The sequence below is a fragment of the Eurosta solidaginis genome, chromosome 4, assembly GCF_040869045.1.
Source record: "Eurosta solidaginis isolate ZX-2024a chromosome 4, ASM4086904v1, whole genome shotgun sequence".
NCBI lineage: Eukaryota > Metazoa > Arthropoda > Insecta > Diptera > Tephritidae > Eurosta > Eurosta solidaginis.
In genome coordinates this window covers 145,196,837-145,223,566 of record NC_090322.1, presented here as the reverse complement: position 1 = coordinate 145,223,566, position 26,730 = coordinate 145,196,837, and the positions used below count along the sequence as shown (strand labels likewise).

Genomic DNA, 26,730 nt, shown 5'->3' with positions numbered 1-26,730 from the left:
AATCGTGTCTCGTAAAACAGTGATAACAATGAAAACTCATTCACCGGTCGTTTTGACATCTTTACTATTCCTGCATGATTCATTTTAGTATGCATGTATGTATGTATTAGTGTATGTATGATTTTCCGTTCATTAACTGAATATAGTTTGGCCAACCCCTTTGAGCATAACAACACTACTGACATTAGCGCAAAAGGAAACGTTGGCCGGAAAGGACACTAGTCTCGTTATTACTGTAAGGAAAAGAGCACCACCAAGTGTCCTTGTCTATGATGTATGTGCGAACACTAAAATGTGAGGATATCAAAGGTGAGGGGTGCATGAACACGTCCCCATATACATGCATAATAGTTCTGAAGGTACTGACGGTGGTATGCTGGCATTATGGAAAATATTAAAATATGCAATAATGACACTTATCAGACGACTTTTGCATTGACAACAAAGGACCATTGTGAGCTGTGAGTCGAACATTGTCTAACGCTAGGACAACGTTAATGAACACGAGTGATGGAAACTGTTCGAGGTTAAAGAATTATACTTAAAATGTATCCTTTTTGGCAAATTTTAATATTTATAAATAGATGAGGCCACCAAATAGCAAAGGGGCAATAAATTGAAATTACGAACAAACGAGCATGTGCTCAAACTGGACAGGTAAAGTCAGCGGGTACGAATGGAGTGATGGACATGAGCGAACGATTGGCTGGCAATGATGAGGCTTACAGTGTACTGAAATCTACTATGGCAACTTGGCGATTAAAGACAGCTTGTGTTTTGATGTGAGCCAAGTTAAAGATTAAAATGAAAAGTTGCGGGCACTCTGTGATTATGAAGACCACCCACGTTGCAATTGAGATCCAATTTGATAACCAGCTTTTCACATACACTTCAATACATTTTGCAATTTTCATTGTCTTTGGCCTCTTGAGGGAGAGCAATGGAACGGGAGGACGCTATTGAGTTGGATGGCTTAAACTTTTAAGTGCGCTCACTCAAGTGTGCGCTGACCAATTGATAGTTGAGATCAACGGGTTTAGCTGCTTTCGTACTTCAGCACACTCACACAAGTGAAGTGCGGCAGCTGCTCTCCTGCAAATGATAAGTTTCCAATTTGCTAGATAGATTTATTAAACCGAGAAGAATAAAGATTGAACTTTCAATGCGAGCATCTAACTTTTGTAAAATATTTTTATCCATTGCTTTTTGATTTGCGTCATTCAATTGCCTTTACACTGGTTTAAACTGCTGCGAGGGGATGGTACACTTTGGCCATGATTGAGTTATATGCTTCTGTCTTAAAGTTTTCATTGCATGACAGCTTTCCTTAGTATACCATTGTTTGAGTATTCATTTTAGCTGTTTTTAATTTTTCGAATATTTCTATTTCCTCTTATAATTTTAGTTTAACGGGTTGCACGCGTAGCGACCGTAATCATTTACAACCACACTCACAAGAACTCAAATGTCCCACACCAGGCTGCGATGGTTCTGGTCATGTCACTGGAAACTATTCATCGCATCGCAGTTTATCGGGATGCCCGCGTGCCAATAAACCGAAAAGTAAACCACGAGATGGACAAGATTCGGAGCCGCTAAGGTGAGTACATATCGGTACACTTCATAAATTAAAGAGAGAAAATAAAAAAGTGAAAAAAGAGAGAGACCGAGGAAGAGAAAACGTTAGATGGGGATAGAGTGATAGGGGAAGCTGGGGACGGAGAAGAAGTGGAAGCTAGATAGGGATGCCGAGATAGAGAGAGAAAGGGTACCCGTTTGTAATTTAATTTTTTTAATTTGTTATAAATCATTTGAATGAATTTTTGTTATGATAGCACGAGTAGTTGGCTTATAAGTTGGACTAAAATGGTTCAACAATTTGCGGGGTCGCCCGTCGGCAGATATTTGGCAAACACTCCGAGTGTATTTCTGCCATGTAGAGCTTCGCAGTAAAAACTCATTTGCCTTCAGATGCCCTTCGGAGTCGGTGCAAAACAGTGGTCGGCAAAAAATAATATGTAAGTGTATTAGTGAGAGCGAGAGCGTTAGCGTGAGTATCACAGTAGGAAATTGAAGTTATAATTACAACATGCAGAGGATGCATTTATAGTAAAAATTTTGGAAAATTTCATTTTTGATTCCAAAATAGTTTAAAAATTTCACAAGTCCCTCAAATATTGCAAAGATAGAGGCGGTCATATATAAATCATATATGATCATATAAAATCATATTTCCGAAACTGATACATTTGTCGCAACCGGGGAAATACAAAATGTTTAAAATATATGGAGCTCACTTAAATTAAAAACAAGGAATCCAGAATGAAATTGTTACAACTATTGTTAAAATAATTTTAAAAAAATGCATATTGTAGTGAAATGTTATTTAATATAACATACCCAGAAAGGTTAAAAGCCGAAACCTAAACATGTTTGGAAGATGAGCTACATATGGAAAGGCCGTCATACTAGTTGCGTTTCCGAATCGTAATATTTCTCACAGAGAACCTTAACATTTTTGCGACAGCCGTGCGCAGTGTTTATTGGTTGCTGTCTCGCTAACAGCTGAAGATGGAGAGTAAGAATATGTGTTGAGCAAGTGTAAAATATTTAAGTCCCGTTCCTCCAATTTGTAGGGATGATTAAGGAGCACGACGTAAATCGGAAGGGAAGGTTAGGTTAGGTTAGTTTGAACTGGCCCGTCCATGAGGACCTTAAATAGACTGAATGAGTCCGTAGTGTTACCAGAAGTTTGTTTTAACGACCAAACTGAAAACCCTATCAAAAACCAGGACCTATGTTATAAAGTAACTCCGTCCTCTTAGCAAATACTAGAAGCTTTCTAGGGCTAAAGCCACTTGCCGCATCTAAATCTGACAGCTGTATCGCTCCTAAAGCTGGAGTCTTAGTCTGGCAAGCGCAAGGCACGAGCACAGAACGTGCTCGATCGGAAGGGAAGCTCGGCCTAAAATATCTCTCAGAGGCTATCGCGATATACATTATTTGTATTTATTTATTTAAACTTTAAAACAAATTTGTTTTACATTTGCTTAACGAAAACGAAATACAAATTCAAACTAAGTTCCTATTCGTAATCCTCTTATCTTTCAGATGCCCCATCCCCGGCTGTGATGGATCTGGTCATTCTACGGGAAAATTCTTATCACATAGAAGGTAAATATGACAAACGTCCCATACAAATGTTAATAGTTTGCTTCGCTGAAGAAAAAGCACATACATTTACATATTTAAATATACATCTATATCTATATCACTTCATGTTCCTTCATTCCTCTCACCATCTTACTTTCTGCCATTTTCATTACAGCGCCTCCGGCTGTCCTATCGCGAATCGTAATAAAATGCGCGTACTCGAAGCCGGCGGCACCGTAGAACAACATAAAGCAGCCGTCGCTGCGGCGACTGCTATGAAGTTTGATGGTGCGTATGCTCAACATTTTGGTAATGTCTTAATGAATAATATAACGATGGAGCAAATTACTAACTTAAAGCATATGTATGTATATTTTTCGATTGTTTTTCTTTTTTTCGCACTTTCTAAACACAGGTTGCGGCAGCTCGGCTAGTCAGGGTATGAAGAAGCCTAAATTCGATGATGTAGCAATGGTCTATCCAAAAGGCTATACAGGTAGGCGCATCTATATTATATTAAAACAAGTAAGGAAGGCTAAGTTCGGGTGTAACCGAACATTACATACTCAGCCGAGAGCTTTGGAGACAAAATAAGGGAAAATCACCGTTTAGGAAAATGAACCTAGGGTAACCCTGGAATGTGTTTGTATGACATGTGTATTAAATGGAAGGTATTAAAGAGTATTTTAAAAGGGAGTGGGCCATAACTCTATAGGTGAACGCCATTTGGGGATATCGTCATAAAGGTGGTTCAGGGGTGACTCTAGAATTTGTTTGTACGATATGGGTATGAAAAGAAAGGTATCAATGAGGGTTTTACAAGGGAGTCGCCCTTAGTTGTATATGTGAAGGCGTTTTCGAGATATCGACCAAAATGTGGACCAGGGTGACCCAGAACATCATCTGTCAGGTACCGCTAATTTATTTATATATGTAATACAACGAACAGTCTTCCTGCCAAGATTCCAAGGGCTTTTGATTTCGCCCTGCAAAACTTTTTCATTTTCTTCTACTTAATATGGTAGGTGTCACACCCATTTTACAAAGTTTTTTCTAAAGTTATATTTTGCGTCAATAAACCAATCCAATTACAATGTTTCATCCCTTTTTTCATATTTGGTATAGAATTATGGCATTTTTTTTTTTCATTTTTCGTAATTTTCGATATCGAAAAAGTGGGCGTGGTCAAAGTGGGATTTCGGCCATTTTTTATACCAAGATAAAGTGAGTTCAGATAAGTACGTGAACTAATTTTAGTAAAGATATATCGATTTTTGCTCAAGTTATCTTGTTAAGGGCGAGCGGAAGGACAGACGGTCAAAACTGGGCGTGGCTTCAAACCAATTTCGCCCATTTTCACAGATAACAGTTATCTTCATAGAATCTATGTCCCTACCAAATTTCACAAGGATTGGTAAATTTGTGTTCGACTTATGGTGGCGGCCACCGTGGCGTGATGGTAACGTGCTCCGCCTATCACACCGTATGCCCTGGGTTCAACTCCCGGGCAGAGCAACATCAAAATTTTAGAAATAAGATTTTTCAATTAGAAGAAAATTTTTCTAAGCGGGGTCGCCCCTCGGCAGTGTTTGGCAAGCACTCCGGGTGTATTTCTGCCATGAAAAGCTCTCAGTGAAAACTCATCTGCTTTGCAGAAGCCGTTCGGAGTCGGCATAAAACATGTAGGTCCCGTCCGGCCAATTTGTAGGGAAAATCAAGAGGAGCACGACGCAAATTGGAAGAGAAGCTCGGCCTTAGATCTCTTCGGAGGTTATCGCGCCTTACATTTATTTTTTTATTTTTATGGCATTAAAAGTATTCTAGACTAATTAAATGAAAAAGGGCGGAGCTACGCCCATTTTGAAATTTTCTTTTATTTTTGTATTTTGTTGCACCATATCATTATTGGAGTTGAATGCTGACATAATCTACTTATATACTGTAAGGATATTCAATTTTTTGTTATAATTTGACTTAAAAAATTTTCTTTTTTTTAAGTGGGCGTGTTCGTCATCCGATTTTGCTAATATTTATTTAGCGCACATACAGGAATAGGGGTAATGCTCTTGCCAAATTTCATCATGATATCTTCAACGACTGCCAAATTACGGCTTGCAAAACTTTCAAATTAACTTCTTTCAAAAGTAGGCGGTGGCCACGTCCATTGTCCAAAATTTTACAAATTTTCTATTCTACGTCATAAGGGCAACCCACCTACAAAGTTTCATCGCTTTATTCGTCTTGGGTAATGAGTTATCGCACTTTATGGGTTTTTCGAAATTTTCGATATCGAAAAAGTGGGCGTGGTTATAGTCCGATTTCCTTCATTTTAAATAGCGATCTGAGATGAGTGCCCAGGAACCTACATACCATATTTCATCAAGATACCTCAAAATGTACTCAAGCTGTCATATTTACGGGCGGACGGGCGGACGGACGGACATGACTAAATAAATTTCTTTTTTCGCCAAATCATTTTGATATAGAAGTCTATATCTATCTTGATTAGTTTATGCCGTTACGGATTACCGTTATTCGAACAAACTTAATATACTCTGTGAGCTCTGCTCAGCTGAGTATAATTATATAATCACATGTATTTTGCTTTTGTTTTAAACACCAATAAGGGCCGTTTTCAACAGCTCCAGTTATGTTAGATTTTAAGCGGAAGATAGTAATATATTAGATAGCTTCATTTGACATTTTCGTTTTCACCAACCCCAGGTTTGGTTGTGAATACATGAAAACTAGCCAAACAGCTGACTTTTGTTTACACTTTTTCCATTCACTTAACTGAGACGCGTAGCTTTATTTAGCATGAAGGAAATGCAAATCTTGATAACTTATATATAAGTGATTAACTGCAAATAATGAAAACGGCCTTAAGTAGTAAATGAAATCACATTATACTTACTTTGGATTTTAAATTTAACTACATGTGTGTGCGTGTGCTAAATGAAATATTTTTCGTAGATTTTTTATTTTTTTTTTTTTACTAGTTTATATTACTTATCCATGCAGCTTATGTTTATCATTTTGTATTTCTACTTATTTTTTTGTTTTGTGTTATTTTTTTCTTATAAATAACTCGCAGTTTATTGTTATTACCAAATAATAGGCGTAAAAAATTTTGGAAATAATTGTATGCATTTTTTACACTAAAAAATATACCAATCTAAATATACGCAGAACAAAAATACATTCTAATATTAATTTCTAATTTTTCTCTCATTTTCTTTCTTTTTCTTATTCTTTTCGTTTCATGTGGATTGTTTGCGTTTATATAGATTACGCAACGTTTTGTATCGGTGCTGAATATCTGCTATAGAATGAACATTTTTATTAGTAAAACTAAAACTAAAATGTAGTTGAGTATGTTTCAAGTGATTTTTTTGTGAATTTCATTTGAAAAGTTACAAAAAAAAAAGACACTCAGTACCTTATTAAATCGTAAAAGAATTTTTTCCGAAACAAAACGAACCATATTGAATCACCTACCCACCGATTGAATGACATGTAAAACAAGGTAAGCGCTAATGCTCAGCCGCATTTCATTTCCACAATAAGTTTCGCTCTAATAACATCATTTAAATGTTTTTTATGATTTAGATTTATGTATTTTTTGTTTTCTAAGAATCTCTAAATTTGTTTGTTCTTCTAGTTTAATCAAGTAACCATTTTTATTTTTTTATGTTTTTTTTTTTTGTTATACTCACTAAAATACTGGTATTCTAAGATACATGTTGGTAGCAACATTTAAGATATTTGCAAAGTGTCTAAATGGTCAGACAAATGAGCAAACCAAGCAAATTAGGCCTAAGCACATGCATTTGGAGCATAAGTAGTTATCACAATTCCTATGGTCTCTGAAAAGTCTGAGTAAATTTTAGGTTAAACTTTTCTTACAACAATTACACAGTGCTGCACGAAATATATACAGGAGTATAGAAAATCAGGGAGTTCAGGATTTTGTGCAAAAGGCCTAGCATCATTGCATTGCAAACCTGTGTAGCATATTTTTTACAATAAACTAACAAAATGCACGGCTCTGCAGTTGCTACGTCACGGCAAATACGCAACATAAAAAACCGTAGTTTATTTTTTCAATTTTGAATAGCAAATTAACAACTAGATATTAAGACGAACCAAAATATGCAAGAAAAAAATTGAAAACGAAAAAAACTTGTTAACGATCCGTAGCTTTCATTTGTCATAGCAACGTTTGCAAGACCAAATATACAAAATTCTGAACTCCCTTATTAAGGTTTATTAATTTTATTGTCGTAACCTATAGAATACAAGAATATTTCGACTGCTGAGTGGAATAGCATCCTATCTCAGCTGACGTTTCGAAAATGCCCTATCCCAGAAAGTGTTTGAATAACGCCTTATTTCAGAATTCGTTTTAAAAATGCGCTATCTCAGAATTTCGTTGAAGAACATGCCATCTCAGATTTTTCTTCAAAAACGTCCTATCTGAGCTCAAATTTAATACATTTGACATAAGCTGGGATGTTTATGAAAAAATTCTGAAAGACGGCTTCCCACGACAGCCAGTTCTTTGTACCGGAGCGACTCAGAATTTTTTTATTCAAACGTTTTCTGAGATAGTGCGTTTTCGAAACGGCTCCCAATTTTTACTTTTTTCTATCACTTTGTTTAGTAACTGCTCATTTAGTACAAAAAATTTGAGACTTTAGTACACTTTTTAAAAAACATACAACTTCACAGCGCCTATAAAACACACTTTATATACGGATTTTTAAAATTTCAATATTGCTTCCAAAAGCAAATCTACACCGAAAGAAATTAAGCTAGTAAAATCAACAAATCAGGTTTGTTTTGTTATTGAATTAACATTCATTAAAAAAGCGCTCACTACTTTGTTCTTATGAATATAGTGCCACAGAACTATCTATCACATTAGCATCCACTATTATACAGATGTTGATGAAGACCTGTTATTTTTACTGTTGGCATTATTAGAGTGACATTAACAATTTTTAGCTAACAGAGCAGAGGTGGGCTACCACCGTAATCATCCTGTGTTCAAGGCCTATTAAAAGCAACGCAAAAATCTTTGGAAAAAAGAGTTTTCAACAAAAAACAATAATTGTTATTACTAGAGTTCGCCCAGTGGTTGAAATTCTACCACAGGAAACGAAAGGACAGGAAAGGAAAGGAAAGGAAAGGAAAGGAAACAAGGAAAATCAATGGAAGGGAAATGAAAATAAAGGAAGTATTATTTGTCATTTTAATATAATAATAGGAATATTCGATGGTTAATATAATGAATAAGTAAGCTCAAAATAGGGAAATTTTATATTGCTCTGGCAGGAAGGGTATGATTAATCAATATGCTTCTCGTAAACAAAAGGTAGGAAAGGGAAAGGTAAGGAAAGGAAATGAAAGGAAAGGAAAGAAGGAAAATCAATGGAAGGGAAATGAAAGAAAAGAAAAGTAGAGGAATGGAAAGGAAAGGAAAGGAAAGGAATGGAAAGGAAAAGAAAGGAAGGAAAGCAAGGAATATGAATGGAAGAGAAATGAAAGTAAAAGAAAGGAAATACAAATAAAATTAAAAGAAAAGAAAGGAAAATATAGATAAGGTAAGGAAAGGAAAGGAAAGGAAAAGAAGGAAAATCAATGGAAGGGAAATGAAAATAGAAGAAATATAATTTTTCATTTTAATATAATAATAGAAACATTCGATGGTTAATATAATGAATAATTTTATTTCTGTCCTTGAAATTGCTAGGATGACTAACGAAACGTCGGGCTGTAACAGTGAATAAATTTGTTTTATTTGAACTGAAAACACAATAGGTCAAGTAACCTTGCATAATATTATAAAAATTTAGTTTTTCTTTTTTTTCCGAAGTTTGCGCTTTTTTGAGCAAGTTTTATATGAACCTCTGCGAACCCTCAATTTTGCATATTTGGTCTAAAAAACGTGGAATATTTTCAACGTTTACAACGCTTTCTAGACAGAGAGAATCGTTCTTATATTTTAACGATATTTTTGCTTTTTCTTCTCTTAACATAGTTTGCACAAACATAAAAGATATTTTTTTTTTATTTTTAAAATTTTGTTATGAAATATGTATGTATATTTGTTATAACATTTTACGTTAAATTTTTATGTTTGTTTGTTTAAGGTGTGTTCAATTTATACTTATTATTTTTTAAGAATTCATAAGCTTAACACCTGCTTTTAATAACTGAGTATTCAATTATTATGTTTTTCGTGGTTCGAATCTCGGTGAAACCTTTGACAACATTACGAAATTGCCTGATGATGATTACGTGGCGGTTTTCGAAATGGTACCATCGCAATATATCAGTAAATTTTTCTTTCTTTCTTTTCGGTTTCTCTTAGAAAAACATTATAATTGAATATTTAATTATTATAACCCGGTGTTAAGCTCATGAATTCTTAAAAAATATGTTAAATTTTTAGTTAAAATTTTTTTATTACTCCTCTATAATGAATAATATTTTTAAAACTTTTGTTTTAACACAAAATTTAGTACAATGCCAAAAAAGGTTTTAAGTAATTTATAACACTTAACGCCACATTTTGCAACATCTTCCAAGTTTAGCACTTTTAATAATCAAGTCCACCCAAAATAATTTTTATACACTTAAAATCTTACGCAACACCTTAAAAATTTAAAAATGTTTTTTGCAAACCGAAAGCATAATACAAATTATTTCTAAACTTTAGTTTAGCACACGCGCACGTATTAGTTTCTTAACTTTTTTTTATAAATTAATTACACTGTACAACAGCGATTCTGAAACAAAATAAACATGGCATTTTTCTAAAAGGAGGGATTTGGAAGATGATTCTATTTTAACTTATAGTCCTGCACGTCTCCACTATTTTTGATTTGTGACTTAAGGTTTAAAGAGATCCAAAACGGCCTTTGAACAAAACATACATAAATTTGAAGAGTTTCGGTTTTGAAGTTATTAGGTTATAAGAATACTAACATCTCATACAAACACTTTGAATGGTCGCCACTTTTACATTTTTCTGTAAGCTTTCATGCAACATGTTGATGCAACATGTTGAGAATGGGCTACTACTTCTAATTAATATTTGCTGAAAAAAGATATTGTATAATGATTAACGCTGCTGGGTCGTAGAGTCAATATGGAATAATATCTTTTTCGTTATGTATGTATATTAGAACGATTTTCCGTCATTCCTTGTCAAATTTGGTTTGGAAGCAAACCGATGTCGGTGTTGTGCCCTTTTTAGTATCGTTTTTCGTACCTTCTGTCGGAAAATCAAAAAAACAATATGGAAACCAAAGCTGTAACTCAGATTATGCACACGACGTTCTTGTGACTCCCAGAATATGTACTGCAATTAAAAAACTACTGAGACGTGCTAGACTATAAGTGTATTTAGTAAAAATAAAACTGTACGGAGCTCCCTTCTAAAAAAGTACTATGGTTAGTTTGCCGAAGATACAAAAAAACATCAATTTTGCTGCGTTGTCTTATAAATTGCTATAAATTTGTCTCTTTTCATCTCTCCCACAATCTCTCTTAGGCATTGACATGATGATGGGTGGTATAGGCTCCGCAGTCTCATCGTCTGCCTCCGTATCTAGTAATCTTAGTAATAGTAGCAACAACAACAACAACGCATCAGTTGTTAGTTCCAGCGCTGCACTTGGTAATGTTTCATCATCCGTTACTGGTACAGCTACCTTACCGGATAGTTTACAAGGCAATAATCTTAACAACAATAATACAACAAACAACCCAACAAATAGTAATAGCAACAATAACGTGCCCTCAACTAATGGCAGTAACGGTAATGGAACCGGTGTTGGTGACGATATAAATACACTCGAAGCTGAAATATCAGAATTGCAACGCGAAAATGCGCGAGTCGAATCGCAAATGATGCGCCTCAAATCCGACATAAATGCTATGGAATCACAGTTGAACACCAGCGATAGGGTACGTAGGCTCAGGTTCGTTGAGGCAAACTAAAAACAATAAGTAGTTCATAAGTATGTATTTAATTGTATTTATTTTAATTGTTTTATTTCATATCTTTTTATGCATATAAGTACATTGGGCTATTCCACACTAGCGCCGAACTGGCGCCCGCTGAATTATCACATTATGAGACGGTGCAAGTTATGACTCCGTCCCCACGTAGTGCTTTCAACTGGCACTTTTAACATTGTATTGCGTTATGAAATAATAACTGCCCCTTCTCCTTTGCAATCGTTTGAAACGTTTTCTTAACTGGTTCAGTCATCGAAAGTTCTGAAATAGTCGCTGCCTTTGATTGATTAATTTGTATATATTAAGCTCAGACTACAGCGCTGTTGATACCACCAACTGTCCCGCTAGGCATAAGATTAGCACCACTTCGAAGGTGGTCATAAAACCTATAGTGGAAAACTGTCGCTTTGCATGGCTGTCTTCCAATTCCTCTGCAGGAATTTTATAAGCGTAAGAAATTGCATATATGCTCCGACATCGAATCGGACTCAATGGAATTTAGTTCACCGAACACATCCCCTAAGGCCATCAGCGACTGTAAGGTGATGCCACAGTTAATCAATGCTGATCAAAAGAATATTGATGGTAATAAATGAACGGACAGAAACCTTTTCACTTCAGTATGTAGATATTGTTTCGGGGTCAAAGCGTATATTCGAGAGATATTATCCTTTGGACTTTCTACGAAATTTTTCGGAATTGGTTTGGTACTTTTTCGGAATCATGTCGAAATTACTTTCGGATCATTTCGGGATTAATTGATGTGAGTGTTGTTGGCTTGCTATCGGTAAAAGAACAACCGATATTGACGAGTTATCTACTTAGTATCAAAGTTTTATCGATTTTCTATCAGTCGTGATCAGTTTTCTATCGTCTTACTATCGGCTTGTTTTCGAAGTGTTATCGATTTTCTATTGAAGTGTGAATGTTTAATTATCGAGAGCAAGCGCTCTCGATGATTTATCGGTTTGGTATCGTCGGGTTAAGAATGTGTTGAGGATTATTTTTGGATGTGTTATCGATTTGTTATCGTGTGTTATGGATTATTTTTGAATGAGTACTCGGTTTGTTATCATCCATTATCGGTTTTTCATCGGTTGGCTATCGACAAGTTATCGGTTTCTATCGGAACATTTTCGTAGAAAAATGGATAAGTAGTCGATATCTAACCGTTTTTATCGATAACAAACTTATAAGTCTATAGTAAATTGATGATACGTCAATAATAACGTCTATAATAAACCAGGAACTCGCCGATAACGGTCGATAACACGCCGCAAACTCGTTTACAACAAATTGACAACTTACCCGACCTGAACCGAAAACAATCCTATAACTCGTCGATATCTGTTGTTTTCGATAACACTTCGATTAAAGACTTACAATAAATCGTTCTTATTGGTTATAAGCGACAACAAGCCAATGAAGCTCTTCTCAAATCATCACGAAATCATACCGAAACGGCCTTTAAATCATCCTTACGTGTTTTCAGAATGATCTCAATATAATTCCAAAACGGTAGGTATCTTTGAAGATTTTTGCAATTAAACGAACATTTTGTTCTAATTCGCCTAAAACCTTCCTGAATATTTTATTATAGTTTAGTGTGACTTTGTGTACGAGCTTGTTGTTCAAGTTTTCAAGGTCACTGGCCAAATTTTGAAAACAAAAAAATAGAAACACACACATTTATTATTTACCAAAAATAGGAGATACATACATATATAGAAGTTTATTGTTGTTGCCGACGGCTGGCAAAAGGCGCATCAACTTTCACACCAAAACTGAAAACTTCGAATTTTCCTAACTTTTAGTCAGCGACCGCTAACTTTTGCTTTCTACTGCCAAGTAATAACGTCAACTGCGCCGCCAGCGTTTCAACGTACGTCAGCGTTTTAGCCCAAACACCAAACACATAAAAGTTCTAAATGTTTATTTTTCTTACATTCTTCAAACTTTTGTTATTTAAATTATTACCAAAGTATAAAAGCGTCTACTAAGTACATTCACATGCATATCATAGATTCACACTTAGCAGACAGTCAAACGGTTAGAAGGACGTGTGGTGGAGGAGAACGAGGGACGTGTGGCAACAGCAGACAGTGGTAGTGGGCTTCTGTAAACTTAACGGTTTAAGAAAACTCCGCCACATAACTTGGCATTGACTCATAATTTCAGCTACTATTACTAAGGCCTAACCACTTCAGCTTCACTCCCCCATTCGCCAACTGGGCCATTTCGCTTAACCTAACTTTAATACTTTTATCAAAGTTTATCAATTAATTTTTATGAAAAGTTCTTTTACACTTTTCTTCAAACTTGCTCTACGTGTTGCGCATGTCTCGTTTGGGGAACTTTCCCATATTTTAGCGTTGTTAAGCCGCTGCGGTTCCTGCGCTGATACCGTTGCTGCTTGCGTAGCTGCCGTTGGTGGTCGCTTCGTGTCTGCTCTGTTAGCGTTTCGCAAAATTTAGAGCAGAAAAGTTATTTTTATAGTCTAACAACTAAAGTTTTGTATTCGTCATTGTACTAAAGTTTTGGCATAAAAAAGTTATTAATAACTTAAGTCAAAGTCCCGCTACTGGGTCGAATTGTTTTGAAAAGTATTGAGTTTTGCACACGCTGTGCGGATTTAATAAGTTAAATTTAAATATTAAACAATTTGCATTAAGGACAAAAATGCGCTCAAAAGTTAGCCAATGTGATAAGCCTTTTTCTGGATATGGCAAATTCTTACTTATTTGACTAAAATTGGCATAGGATGAAATTTATTTTAAGATTTTGTGTCAGATTTTCGCTATTTTCATTACATTTTAAGGGCAGCCGTTTGAGCTTATGACCGGACATGCTCCATTCCAGCTCAATTCGATATAACAATAAATTAAAGACAGCTAAAATCAATATTTTCTATATTTTTAAGAATAACAAAAGCAACGTAAAGCTGGCGTTATCCTCTCCGTACTTTGATTTACCAGCATAATTATAAAAAGCTCAAGAAATCAAATCGTATATAAATAAGTACGCCTTTCTCTTCCCCGTGCTGCGAATGTTTATCATCATTATTGTTTTCCTCTTATTTTCACTCTTTCTACTTTTAACACTTCTTCTTCCTCCTTCCTTCACTAATTCTCAATATCCTCCTCATATTCTTATACTTGAGATTACTCTTACTTCAATTTTACCTTTACTCTTACACTTACTCTTACTCTCATTCTTACTCTAACTCCATATGTAGCTCTTACTGCCACTCTTACCCTTACCATACTCTTACTCTTACTTTTACTCACACTTTTGCTTTTAGTCTTACTCTTACTTCCACTCTAACTCTTACTCTTAGTCCAACTCTTACTTTTATTCTGACTCTTAATCTTACCCCTATTCTTATTTGAAATGTTACTACAACTTTAAATCTAATGCTTAATCTTACTCCCATTATTACTCTTACTCCTACTCCTTCTCGTATACTCCCTACTAATTCTTTCCTTCACCGTCTACCTTTCTCCCCATCCATCACTTTTCTTTTTCTACTCTCTTCCATGCTATTTCCCTTTCCCTTTGTTTGCCTTTCTCTCTTCCTTCTACTTTTCCTCCTTTTTCCCACCCCTTTCTCCTTTCCATCTGCTTTTAACTGACCTTCACTCTTTCCACTTATTGATATCTACTTAATGTACTACTAGTGATATCCAACGAATTTGATTTTTTTTTCACAAACGGCATAGTAACGACCACTTTTAGAGCATTGCTTCCCCGTATCTATATACGCAATGGTTATTCTAAACCAGTGGTCTGCATTCCATAGCACAATTGTGCTCTTAATACGTATATGAAAGGGCAATTACTTTAAATTTTTAGAGACCATTGATTTAAGCTTTATAGACTCACTGCTAGGAGGTAAAATCGAACTAGTCGATCAGTAAAGACCTTACATATACTAAATGAGTCCATAATATTGAGACATGCAGTAACAACGAGTTACAAAATATACTTCTTGCTGGAGCGTGGCACCTCCGACCTACTTCTAAGTTCGATCAGTTTACTGGTCAGCAGCAAATTTGTTAATAAACGATTAACCGATTTCTAAGTTCATCGCGCACATACACTGTGACACGGTGAGACGTGATTTGTGCTTCCTCACAACACCAATCAATGAATTAATCAGACCGCGAACCATTCATTACAGACCAGAAAGGTCTGCTAACATGCAAGACCTATCCATTCAGTGGCCAGCGAATCACTACAGTCCTTAAAGTCCAAATCACATATACACATACGGGCCAGGAGATCCAAATCCGGGTTACACAAGGTCTTCCTATACCCCCGCACTATAATGACATTAGTATCTAAATATTTCGAAGCATTTGAAAGCAGTGTGAGGATATTCTAGACTATCGAGCTCAGGTCTTGAATAAATACCGCTTATCTATTTTATCAAATGTTAAACTTCCTAACCGTAGTAGCACGACGTCGGCTGTCGATAGAGGGAGTGTTCCGACTACTCTTCGAAGCAAAACTCAAAATCGGCGCACTACATATTGGAAGATAATATTGGTCTTAATTTCCTCAGAGGTACGTCCTGTCAAATTATTATTATTATGATTATTAGTACCATTGCATCCGCAACTGCATATTCTTCCACTTGGAAGACAGTACTGTCATCGGACAGCTTCAGCTTGCGGCTGACGTCGTGCTGCTGATAGAAATCGCCCAATAACGTTAAGCCCTCTAGCTTCGACTCATTCGTGAACCGTTTAACAGGGCCTTCCTAGCTATCTCATTGGAGAGCCGCCTTTTCAAATATTTTCGGTATATTTTAAGCCTTTTAATAAGCATCCTACCTTAACCTCCAGTCGATGTTGTTGTTGTTGTTGTTGTTGCATTAACGATAAAGACACTCCCTGAAGGTTTTCGGGAGTGTTATCGTTGTTGATGGCCCTTTCCAGAAACAGATCCGGTACGTTCGCCCGACCATTTCAATAACGATTAATATGGCCACATTAAACCTTCTAGGCCATCCATTGATCGTTAGAGTACGCTATGTCTAAATTTGTTAAGACATTGCAATAACCTGATACCCATCATGTACCTTTAATTAAATACCCATCCAGTTAAAGGTTCGTGTTTGCTCGACATAGCTCAGTAAGTTTACGATTTTCGCGGAACCCACTTTGTCCTGCCCGTCTGCATCTGAAGGGAAAGCCTGTGCGTACAGGTAGACTAGCTGTTAAAAATGTCTCTATATTCGGGAACCCATATTAGATTCGCTGTGGTAAGTTTATTCAGCGCTTGTGTGCCGGATCTTTTTAGCCTGTATACTGCTATTCTTCCAACATAACAGATGAGTGATGGAAGGTTTTTTCCGCCGTCCGAGGTTGAAGTATCGGTCTACCATATCGACATAAATGTGCCTGCAGACATTTTCCATAGTCTTAAAATCTTTCATAGTCTGCTATATCTTCCGGAACAAATTTCGAGCGTCATTCTTATCAGCTTCATTTCTATCCAAAGTTTTTTCAGCTTTCACAATTTTCATACAAATCTTCCCCTTCAGTAAAAAACGGAGTTCAGTGGCTGAAAATATATAATAAATACATTGTACTTTTTAACAGAATCAGCCGTAATCGCATCCATGTAAAACTTGCTCAGCATCTATTTACGAAAATTAGTCGAACAAATATTTTCCATCATCTAAATTTTATTTCATCAGCCTCTCCAGCGAATTGCCTTTGAGAATATATTTCAAATGACACATACACTTACCAAATTAAGAAATTTTCTTATTGCTATACACACACACACCCACAAATGCGAGCACAAATTACCTAAGCAAAGTAAGTGAGGTAAAAAAATTTCACAAATGCAATGGAAATGATGAATTGCAGCAACGCCATTACATACAAAACATACGCACAAGGGAGCTATGCAATCAAGCCAGGAACACCCTATTACACTTACCTCTGCTTACAATCATAAACAAATATACAAAATACAAAATGGCGTTATGATGACAGCATAAATGCGACATGATTTTCAAGTGGAGGCCAAACCAACTTTCGACCAATGAGAGTTAGCTTTAATGCAATTTGAATGCAATTTCTATGCTAAGGGCTGAGCGTAGCTGATGTGGTTTGTTGTTGTTGGAAGAGCTTTCAATGCGCACAGCAACATCCCTTGACGGCTATATCAAATTGCATATTGCATGACTGCATAGAGCTGTATAGAGCTATGTGTGCATGCAAGAGCAAGAATAAATGCAGAGCGAGCACAGATGTGACGATGAGATTCCCTAAAGCTCGCTGCTCTGTGTATTTGTATGTATATATGTACATACACATTTAAATAAGTGCATACATGCGCGCGCAAAGTATTGCATTGAAAGGTTGTAAGAAAGCAGCACCTATTCTCATGGGGTCATCAACTACATACATACACATAGCCATAAGCAAGCAGCAATTTTCTATTGTTGTTAGTAATGTTGTTTTTACTTTCCTTGACGTTTTTGTTGTTGTTGTAGTCATCCGTCCCTTTTCTAACGTATACAAATCAACAAATCGTATTCCATTTCGATTCGCTCCTACTCAGTCGCACTTATGTTTGGCAAATGCAACAGACCAATAAACCTCCAACTTACACGCTTTTGCACTTACATTCCCACTTACATACCAGCACACACATATACAACTACACACATTCACGGCTACAGTCCCCAAAAAGCATACCACATGAGAATCATTCGTTCGTTCGATTTGTGTGCTAGTAACCTTTTGGACTCCCATGAGATATTCACATACACACCCAGTTATATGTATACAAAAATAAATGTATGTGCGTGTGTTGAGTTGGAGAAAAAATACCAACAACAAAAATAGGCGCCTTTCCACTATTATAACGTGTGAGTGTGCTAGCTTTTAGCCAACTGTAACACAGCATTCTATGTATACGCGTAAAATATTTCCAGTGGCTTTGCTGTGTGTGTATCCAAGAGCGCCATACCACTACATTTGCACGTAGCTAGCGCTGCCTGTGCGTATATATGGCATCCTCTACGGACAATTGGAGCCACCACCACCAACCCCAACACTGCTCCACATTTAACTATGTATGTAAAAAAATGTATGCATGCTTTCAGGCGCAGGAGGGCGGTGCAGCGTTTTTTTCATGTTTTCTTCGTTAGTCCCACTTGACTAGTTATGTGCATGAGTGTTTGTATGTGTGCCGGTTTGTACAACAAATTCGTTGAAATTTCTTCTTTTTTCTTTGCAAATTTTGGTCGTTTTTTTTTTTTTCTTCTCAACGCAATTTTTTTCCTTTCTGTACTTACATGCTACAAATGCTATATTGCCTTTTCACTCGCACTCATTGCTTTGAGATATTAAGCGAGCAAAAAAATGCTAACATAAAATGTCTACCGTCGTCGTTTTTGTTGTTTTTTTTTGTATATTGCACGAGTCAGTTTGGCCCTAAGGCCATTTCGGTTGTTGTTAGTGTAATCATCACTGTTAGATGGTCTACAAACTTGATTATTATGATTTGAAATATTGCTAGGTGCCTTATCACCACCACTCTCTTTCCCTATATGCTTTCTTTCTCTCATTTCCTCTCACTCTGAAAGGTCCTTGTCATGCATCAGCGAACTGCTCACAAAATTGAATTGAATTAAATTCAATTAGATGAATTTATTAAATGATGTGGAAGAAAAATGACAACCAGGAATATGAAGTCTCCTAATTAATGCGGATTATGCTCCATTTTTGTTTTTGTTTTAAATAATTGTTTCATTATTGTATATGAAGAATGGAATGGAAGAACTTTTCTGTATCTGTCCCGCCTGTGCTAGGTTCAGGTATGCAACTTTAAGCCTGCAGAGTAACTTCTAGCTTTATTGGCCTTTCTGTCTTGATACGAATGAGATAACTGGGAATTTCTCTGCATCTACTTTGAATTTGCTGAGATTAGCTCCTTCTTTTATTCAGAATTGTGGGCATCACTGACTTTCCATTCTTGTAAATCTGGCATGGAAAAAATGATAATGAGCTTCCCATCTCTGAGTATCTGCTTCGATTGCTTCAAACATACTCCACCATAACACAATGGCTTTCGGCTGTGGTAGAGCTATCTCTCAATTTACATCGAACATCCTTCCACTATCAACTCTATACTATGCCAATCAGATTTTACCACCTGTGTCTACCAACGCAGTGGATGTTTGCCCTTTTTTCTGTTTACTAATACGAATACTTTCTCGGTCGAAGGGGCTTGCCTCAAGTCAGGATACGTGTGATGCGTTACTTGTCGAGCGTTATTCATCGAGAGTGGGCTTTATTTTTCAAATGTCCACTCAGTCCAAATAACCATTAGTTGGCGAAAGTTATTCTCTTTGTGATGTTAACTTCCAGGTAGACGAAGCTCTTCAGCCCCAGATAGAAACTTACACGTGATAATTGTCAGTCCTTTCTTGCAAATTGTGCATGCACTTGTTTGACTATGTCGAGCATTTACCCGATCGGCGCTTAGTCTATCATAACCCGGAGCCATGTTGTTCTTTAGACACGATATTGCCATTCTTATTTCGTCATCATGAATGAGCGTATCGGTTTCATCTGCTCCGCCATTATCTACCAAAGAAGAGAAGTCATTGCTTCATAACTTAAGCAAACTCTTTATGACAGTTACGAGATCGTCATTATCATTCCAACAGAAATCTGTTCAGTTCTTCAAATATTTTGGAAGAATTTTCGGATGTTATTGCTATTAACCACCATATAAAGTTTCTCGCAATGACGCCGATTTGCCTTACATTTCTTACTTCTAAGTATACGTCTCTGTTCTTTGTTCGTCTCACGATATCTGTCCAATTCATCGCGCATTACAGCGTCCGTACGCAACTGGTCCCAGCGTCATTTTGGCAGCGCGTATTCCTCTACGCAGATACTATACCTGCCGACTACGTTACCAATTTGGTTTCGTGTGCTTCGATCATGAGCATGTGTACCTTCTTTTGTTGGAACCTGGTTCCGTTGACAACCATATTTGGACCCGCAGAACAGCTTAAACCCGTATGGAGATGTTACACCGTAAAATCAGACCATGGTAGCTGTTCTTCGACCCATATGGTTGTAAACGTCGCAAGATCCTATTGTCCCTCTGCCTTGCCGCGTCCATCGTGTTTCGTGAATGACGGTGATGCCACATCTTCCATAAAGACTTCAACCGGCCGAAACATCCGGACATGAGAACCTTTTTCTTTAAAGAGTCCGGGTGTTCTAGGTTAGATCGTTGTACTTTAAGTCATAGTCCCCTGAACCGTGGTTGTTAGAGAAAGGGGTGTGTTTGACGTGACGGGTTCCAAGCCCAGGCACAACCTAGGTTCGGGATTTGGATTTTTGTCTCCTTTTACGAAAGGTATACCCATCGTTGGTGAATGCTTAGCCTTGCAACCCGCCCAGAGTAAAGAAAAAACATTACCCCAGCGCAGCAACTTTGATGTAGCACTGGAGCTTAGTCTCATTTTTCATACATAGACTTAGAAAGGCACAGGCAGGTTAAAAATTGTGAACCTAGTGTTAATACCGCACTTAATCTATCTTACGATTTTCTCAAAAAACACTTTTAATATAGATCAGATCAATCTTTCCAGATATCACAAACGTATGAGTTATAGTTTAAATATTATTATTATTATTAATGTTGCTTACCAAATTAATTAATATTTGCCTTTTGTTTTCTCTTTTTTCTTTCTCTCTTCTCTCTCACATCTTACCTACACGCTTTGTAGGAGACTTCTCCGCTGAGTACTCATCAACAGCGTAATCTCGCTTCGGTGACTATCAATGCTGGAGGAGCAGCAGCTCTTGGCGGCAGCGTCTCCTCCAGCGCCTCCACGCCGACTTCGCTCAACAATCACAACAACAACGCCAGCAGCGTCAGTAATGGCAACGGTGGCAGCAACAACACCAACGGCAACAGTAACATCAACATCGGTAGCAGCAACACAGTCAGTGGCAGCAACAACTCCCTCACCAATACCAATCTCTCGCACAGCCTCACCGGTAGTCACACTGGAAACGGAATAGGCAGTCATAGTAGCAACTATTTAACACCACCACCAAGTATAGCCGGCATCAGCACTCCTACCTCAACATCTAATGGTGCAAGTGGTGCACCTGCCTCGAGTACCTATTATGAAAGCTTACGCAATAATGTTATCACATTACTCGAGCATGTACGTCTACCACCACCTGGCAGGATCAACGGCGGTTCAAGTATGAGCTCAAGTCCACTGGGCAGTAGCAATAATGTAAGTAGTACCAGCTTAGGTGGACATAATTCATCCAACACTATTGGTAATAGCTTGTCTATTAATACATCTGGTTTACCCGCCACCCCAGAAGTGTTGAGTAATCAACAATTGACTAGCGCTTATGGTGCATCATCACATCATACACTCATACCACCAAGCCCACTACCCACAGCCTCAATTGCACCTACGAGTGTAGTCAGTGGTGCTGTATCTATGTATGCAGCACCACCTCATCACCTTACTGGTACACATCATGGTATGTTGGGGCCACCACCACCGCCACCGCCACATGCTGGCGCAATGCCACCACATCATCCGTATACAGTACATCACCCAGCTAGCTATGGTCACCATGAACCCTTCGATTCGTACATATCGAAATTGCAATCACTCTGCGTGCCACCGGATGTGTATGCGTTACCCGATGATGGTGGCCGACCGATGTATGATGCAGTTAAACCGAGTTTGCATCAAGATTATACACTAATGCCGACGCCGATATAAGCTTGGATGAGTAGAGGATGGGAGCGGGAGAGAAATTGTTACTTGAATTAAATAAGCTCAGTGAGGTCTGATAAATGTTTTAAGGTGAGAAGACTATAGAACTAAACAAAGGAATTAAGTTAAGGTTAAAAAAAAATGATTGACGACTTTCCGTCATCCTTTGTCAAATTTATTTTAGATACAAGCCATTTTCGGTGCTGTGTCATCTTCAGTGTCATTTTTGAACAAAAAATTATGCTGAAGAGGGCACAACGTCGGAGCTCGATTGTCTCCAAAGCAAATTTGACAATGAGTGGCGGAAAATCGTTCCCGTATACGTCAATGAATTATCGGGCATTTCCACATTGAAAATTCCATAGTAACTAACGTTCCTCAGGAATTTATCCCTGCGTTTATCCGCATGCGACTTTCATTGCGATCAGTTAGCTTGCTTCGGATAATGCACTGTAGGTATTTTGGGTTTTGGAATCGATGATCTAAGCCTGTCCATCTCCCCCTGCTGCAAGCGTTTCCAACGTCTTAGGTAGCAAGGAGGCAACTCGTTTGGATTCGGGGAACAATCTGTCCTACAAACGTGTGTTTCACACGTGCCGTCTAGCCATTATATCTCTTTTTTTTTTTAAGCTGTAACTCTCCTGTGGTAAATGGCGGAGGTTCTTCGAGCTGGCTGATTTGGCCTTCACTAATACCATTTCGTAGCACACGCCCGACATCTTCTCAAAGATTCACCCATTTCCCCTTTTTATGGCCTTACTCTGGATGATATGTGTTGGTTATCACTGCGAGTAAAGTTTCAAAGCATTTTCCAATCTTGTAGGACTCCAGAGATGCTCTCAAATGCGATCGAGATGCCTGGTATTATTTCAGCGAATGCTGGTCTCCTGAAGATTTTCATTGAGTCAGAGGTTATGACTGTTCGACCTAGCCTAGCTACCATGTTCAGTATCCGCATCCCTTTCGGCTAGTTTTTGGCATTTCCCACTCTTGGGCCATGTCCTCGATATCGTCAACCTCCTCATTCGCCGGCTTTTAAATTATGATGAAACGAAATTATTGCAAAATGTTTAGTGTAACTCAGTTCATGCGCACCCTCAGGACAAGGCGTAAACGAAAGGACATCCTCTGACACTTCGTGTGTAATCCATTCCTAATATATTCTTTGAAATTGGGTTGCTTGCTGTAACAAGGCACACTCAGTCGAATTGGAAAGTCGAGTATGAAAGAACTCAATGATAGAGGGCACAACGTCAGTTTACAGTGTATTTATTATGTACATACTTAAAATAATAAAATTAACATATATATATGTATCTACATATGTATATGCTTCAATACTCATATAAAAGTTATAAAAATTACTGAAAAAACCGTTAAAATTCACTGCTATAAAGAGAATAATGAATTTGGGGTATTCCGTGCGTCGGTTATCAGGTTATCTTGTTAAAAAGTTATCTACTCCGATGCAGAGTTGCCCAAAATAACTTCGTAGAGCGTCGGAAATCAATTCGGCCTTTACCGACAAGTCGTGTGAGCGCAGCGACTGAAATTCAGCAAAGCAAGCAGTGAGTCAGTGTTCGCTTGTACTTCAAGCAGTAAACATCTCATGGGTAAGTTGTGTGCTGAAATTTTTTTCATCATTCTTCGTGTACACACATACCACTACAAAAAACACATATAGATGAGAACCGAATAGAGTCGCGACGCTCTTGCGAGTGCCTCTGATTCAAATAAGCAAACCAACTAAATACTTCAATAGATACAAGTTTGAAAAGAGTACGAAGTTAAAAATTCATATGTGTAAATAGTTTTAGCCTATTAATAGTAATTGAACTAAAAAAATTTGTTTGTTAAGTAAAAATTAAGAATAAATAAATTAATATAAAATCCTTAAAAATAAAGCATCTATAGTTAAAAACTGATATTAGCCTTAGAAAGAAAAAAGTTTCAATTTATATTTATGAAGTTTAAAATAATATAAAATTGTATAACAATTATACTAGCCATACAATTTTAAAACGAATTATATTTATTTTTAAATATAAAATTATTTATAAAAATAATTACAAAAGTTATAGAAAGTAGTTCGCAGTGTAATTAATTATTACTTAAAGGGTGCAGCATAAAAATAGCATTAAAATTTTTCCAATCAAAAAGTATACGAGTCACGCTGCCACAGCCCGTGTGATCTGCGAGCGGAATGGATAAATTAGATTATTAAGAGAATACCAATTTTAAAGAGAACTGGATGTAGCAGCATTTTTAATTGTGTTTCGTCTTGTTTCTCTATTATAATTCAAAACAAATCGTTTCTTGATTTCGTTATCAAACATGGACTTACCCTCATTGTAAACATCACAAATATGTATTGAAAATTCATTGCTATGATATTTTACACAAAATGTAAAAAATATATATATATATTTGTTTATATGTATATTAGTAAATATAATAAGTAAATAACAAAAATAATGTTCACTTAGCAGCCCTGAAATACGACGCAGTATTACATACTAATAGCGTTTTCTTTTCTGAAATAAATTGTTGCCTAAGTAAATGGTAAAGACTTAATAGAGTTACACCTACCCCAGAATATTGTCAACATTTATAGAGCATACAAAGAACATTCCAACTCACCATATTCACTCATATCACAAAGCACACAAGAAGATTGCACATTGCGCATGTAAACATTAGATCAGCTCTTTTTTATGGGCAATTCTTACGTCATTTTCTTTTAGCTCTTGTTTTTTCTCTCTTTCTTTCATTCGCTCAAACAGTCAACTGTGCCGTAGATGCGCAGAACGAAGCAATTTTGAACTCGTGAATGCGCAATCTGGGTAGGTGATTTGTGTACTCATATTAACAGAGTATATATTGAACTTAAGAGCGAATTGAGAGTCATGCGGCAGTTACCCACCGACGTGTGCCGTACGTAAGGACGTTTGTCGTACGAAGCACGTTTGACCGAACTCTCAAGCCCGTAGGAATCAATGTGTGCGTCTGTGTACATGTACATAAGATATTTGTGTGTGTATTGCAGGCATGCTTAACGAACGAAACGATATCATTTCGTTACGATAATCAACGTTAATAAACGAAACGAAGTCACTTCGTTTCGTTTATTAACGTTAAGATCGTCAAATTAACGTTAATTTGGCGTTCTTAACGTTAATAAACTTCGTTTCGTTTATTAACGTTGATTATCGTAACGAAATGATATCGTTTCGTTCGTTAAGCATGCCTGGTGTATTGTTTACAGATAAGCACTGTTGCCATTGACCATTTTGCATGTATGCTTATGGAAACATCAACTTTTTCCAATTTAATTTTTGATATTGTAAAAGGCCGGAATACTATTAAATAAGTATAAATAGATTAAATATTTATAATCAGCACTTTTACATAATTATTTCGAATTATTTTCACAATTTTTCAAACTTTAATTAGGCGTTTTTGCATAAAATTGCAAACGGTCAAAAATTAGCGCACAAAAGTTTACTAGGCAACTCTGTCTAGTGAGAGAGCGATCAGCTGACACGTTCTTACGGAAAAAATCAAACTTGTTTTGATTTCTACGTTCCGGGCTACGTACGTACGGGCGTTGCACGTCGGTGAGTTTTCGTTTACATTGCACACTCATAAGATAGGTCGTGTCAGCTGACACGTTTTTTCTACGTACGTTCGTGAGTAACCACGGCTTTACACAGAGTTGCACTGCCACACCGCCATTTTATACAGGGTAAAAGTGTAACGCTTTTGCGTTGTGACCAGGCAACAATTTTCACAAAAGAACGAAATACCCCGTAAAGGCGTTGCCTGTTTTTTAGAATAGAACAACAATCCTTGCGCGGCGTACAAAAACCGTAACACTATAGCCAGAAAAGAAAACGCTATAAGAGATTGTGCTAGCATCAAAACAAGTTAAGGGTATTCACTAAAAAGACATACCACTGGCATACAATTTGCAAGGTTTTTTTAACGTAGAAATATTTATTATACTTATTATTCTTTTATGTGATTTCCATAGTTATCAATTGTGTAGCTAATTGAAAAGAAAGAAGAGCAAAAAAGTCTCTTCTGTATGTATATAGTAGAAATAAAAACTTTTAATATTTAAGTGAATAAACCGTTTATGTGATAAAGTTAGAAAGAAAATAGAAGACATTATGACCATATTTGTACTTACACCCATGTCAACTGAAAATACGAAAGGATTTGGCAATTTTTGACTTCGCGGAAATTTTGACAATTTTATACAATTTTCCTAAATTTTTTTTTCAAGTTCCTTTTTTTGGAACCAATCGAAAATTTAAATTTATTTACCCTCATATTGATAGATACCTGTATTGTCATCTGTTATACCAATAGGTTTGGCTGGACCCAAAAGAAAACCCAGCACCATTTTGTGGAAACTTCAGTTCTTTTAATAAAATCTTTAAAACTTAATTAGGATACTCTATAAATTAAATGAAATATTAAAATTATAATTAATTGGTTTTTATGCACCTAAAATATATGTAACACAAGTGTACCAGGCCGACTTTGTCCTGCCCAAAAATTGGTTTGCCTACATTTAAAAACTAAACCTCTCTTCTCCTCTTTACAATCCTCTTCTACTTAATACTCCATTTTCTTCTTATTCTTGTCCATATCACTCCCACTTCCATCCCCAATGCCACCACTGCTCCTACTCCCACTACCACTCCATACTCCCATTCCCGATCCCTTTCCCATACTCACTCATA

General features: G+C 36.8%; 1 protein-coding gene across 1 annotated transcript in view; it reads left to right on the top strand.

Annotated features, from left to right (window-relative positions):
- LOC137248230 (serine-rich adhesin for platelets) overlaps positions 1–23,209 on the top strand; it is a 70,869-nt gene extending 47,660 nt beyond the window's left edge. The window contains exons 8-13 of the mRNA XM_067779109.1: positions 1,406–1,600; positions 3,112–3,174; positions 3,329–3,462; positions 3,569–3,649; positions 10,715–11,130; positions 20,957–23,209. Coding sequence (XP_067635210.1) covers positions 1,406–1,600; positions 3,112–3,174; positions 3,329–3,462; positions 3,569–3,649; positions 10,715–11,130; positions 20,957–21,985 — 1,918 coding nt within the window. The 3' untranslated portion in view covers positions 21,986–23,209. The remainder of the gene's footprint in view (positions 1–1,405; positions 1,601–3,111; positions 3,175–3,328; positions 3,463–3,568; positions 3,650–10,714; positions 11,131–20,956) is intronic.
- The last annotated feature ends 3,521 nt before the right edge of the window (positions 23,210–26,730 follow it).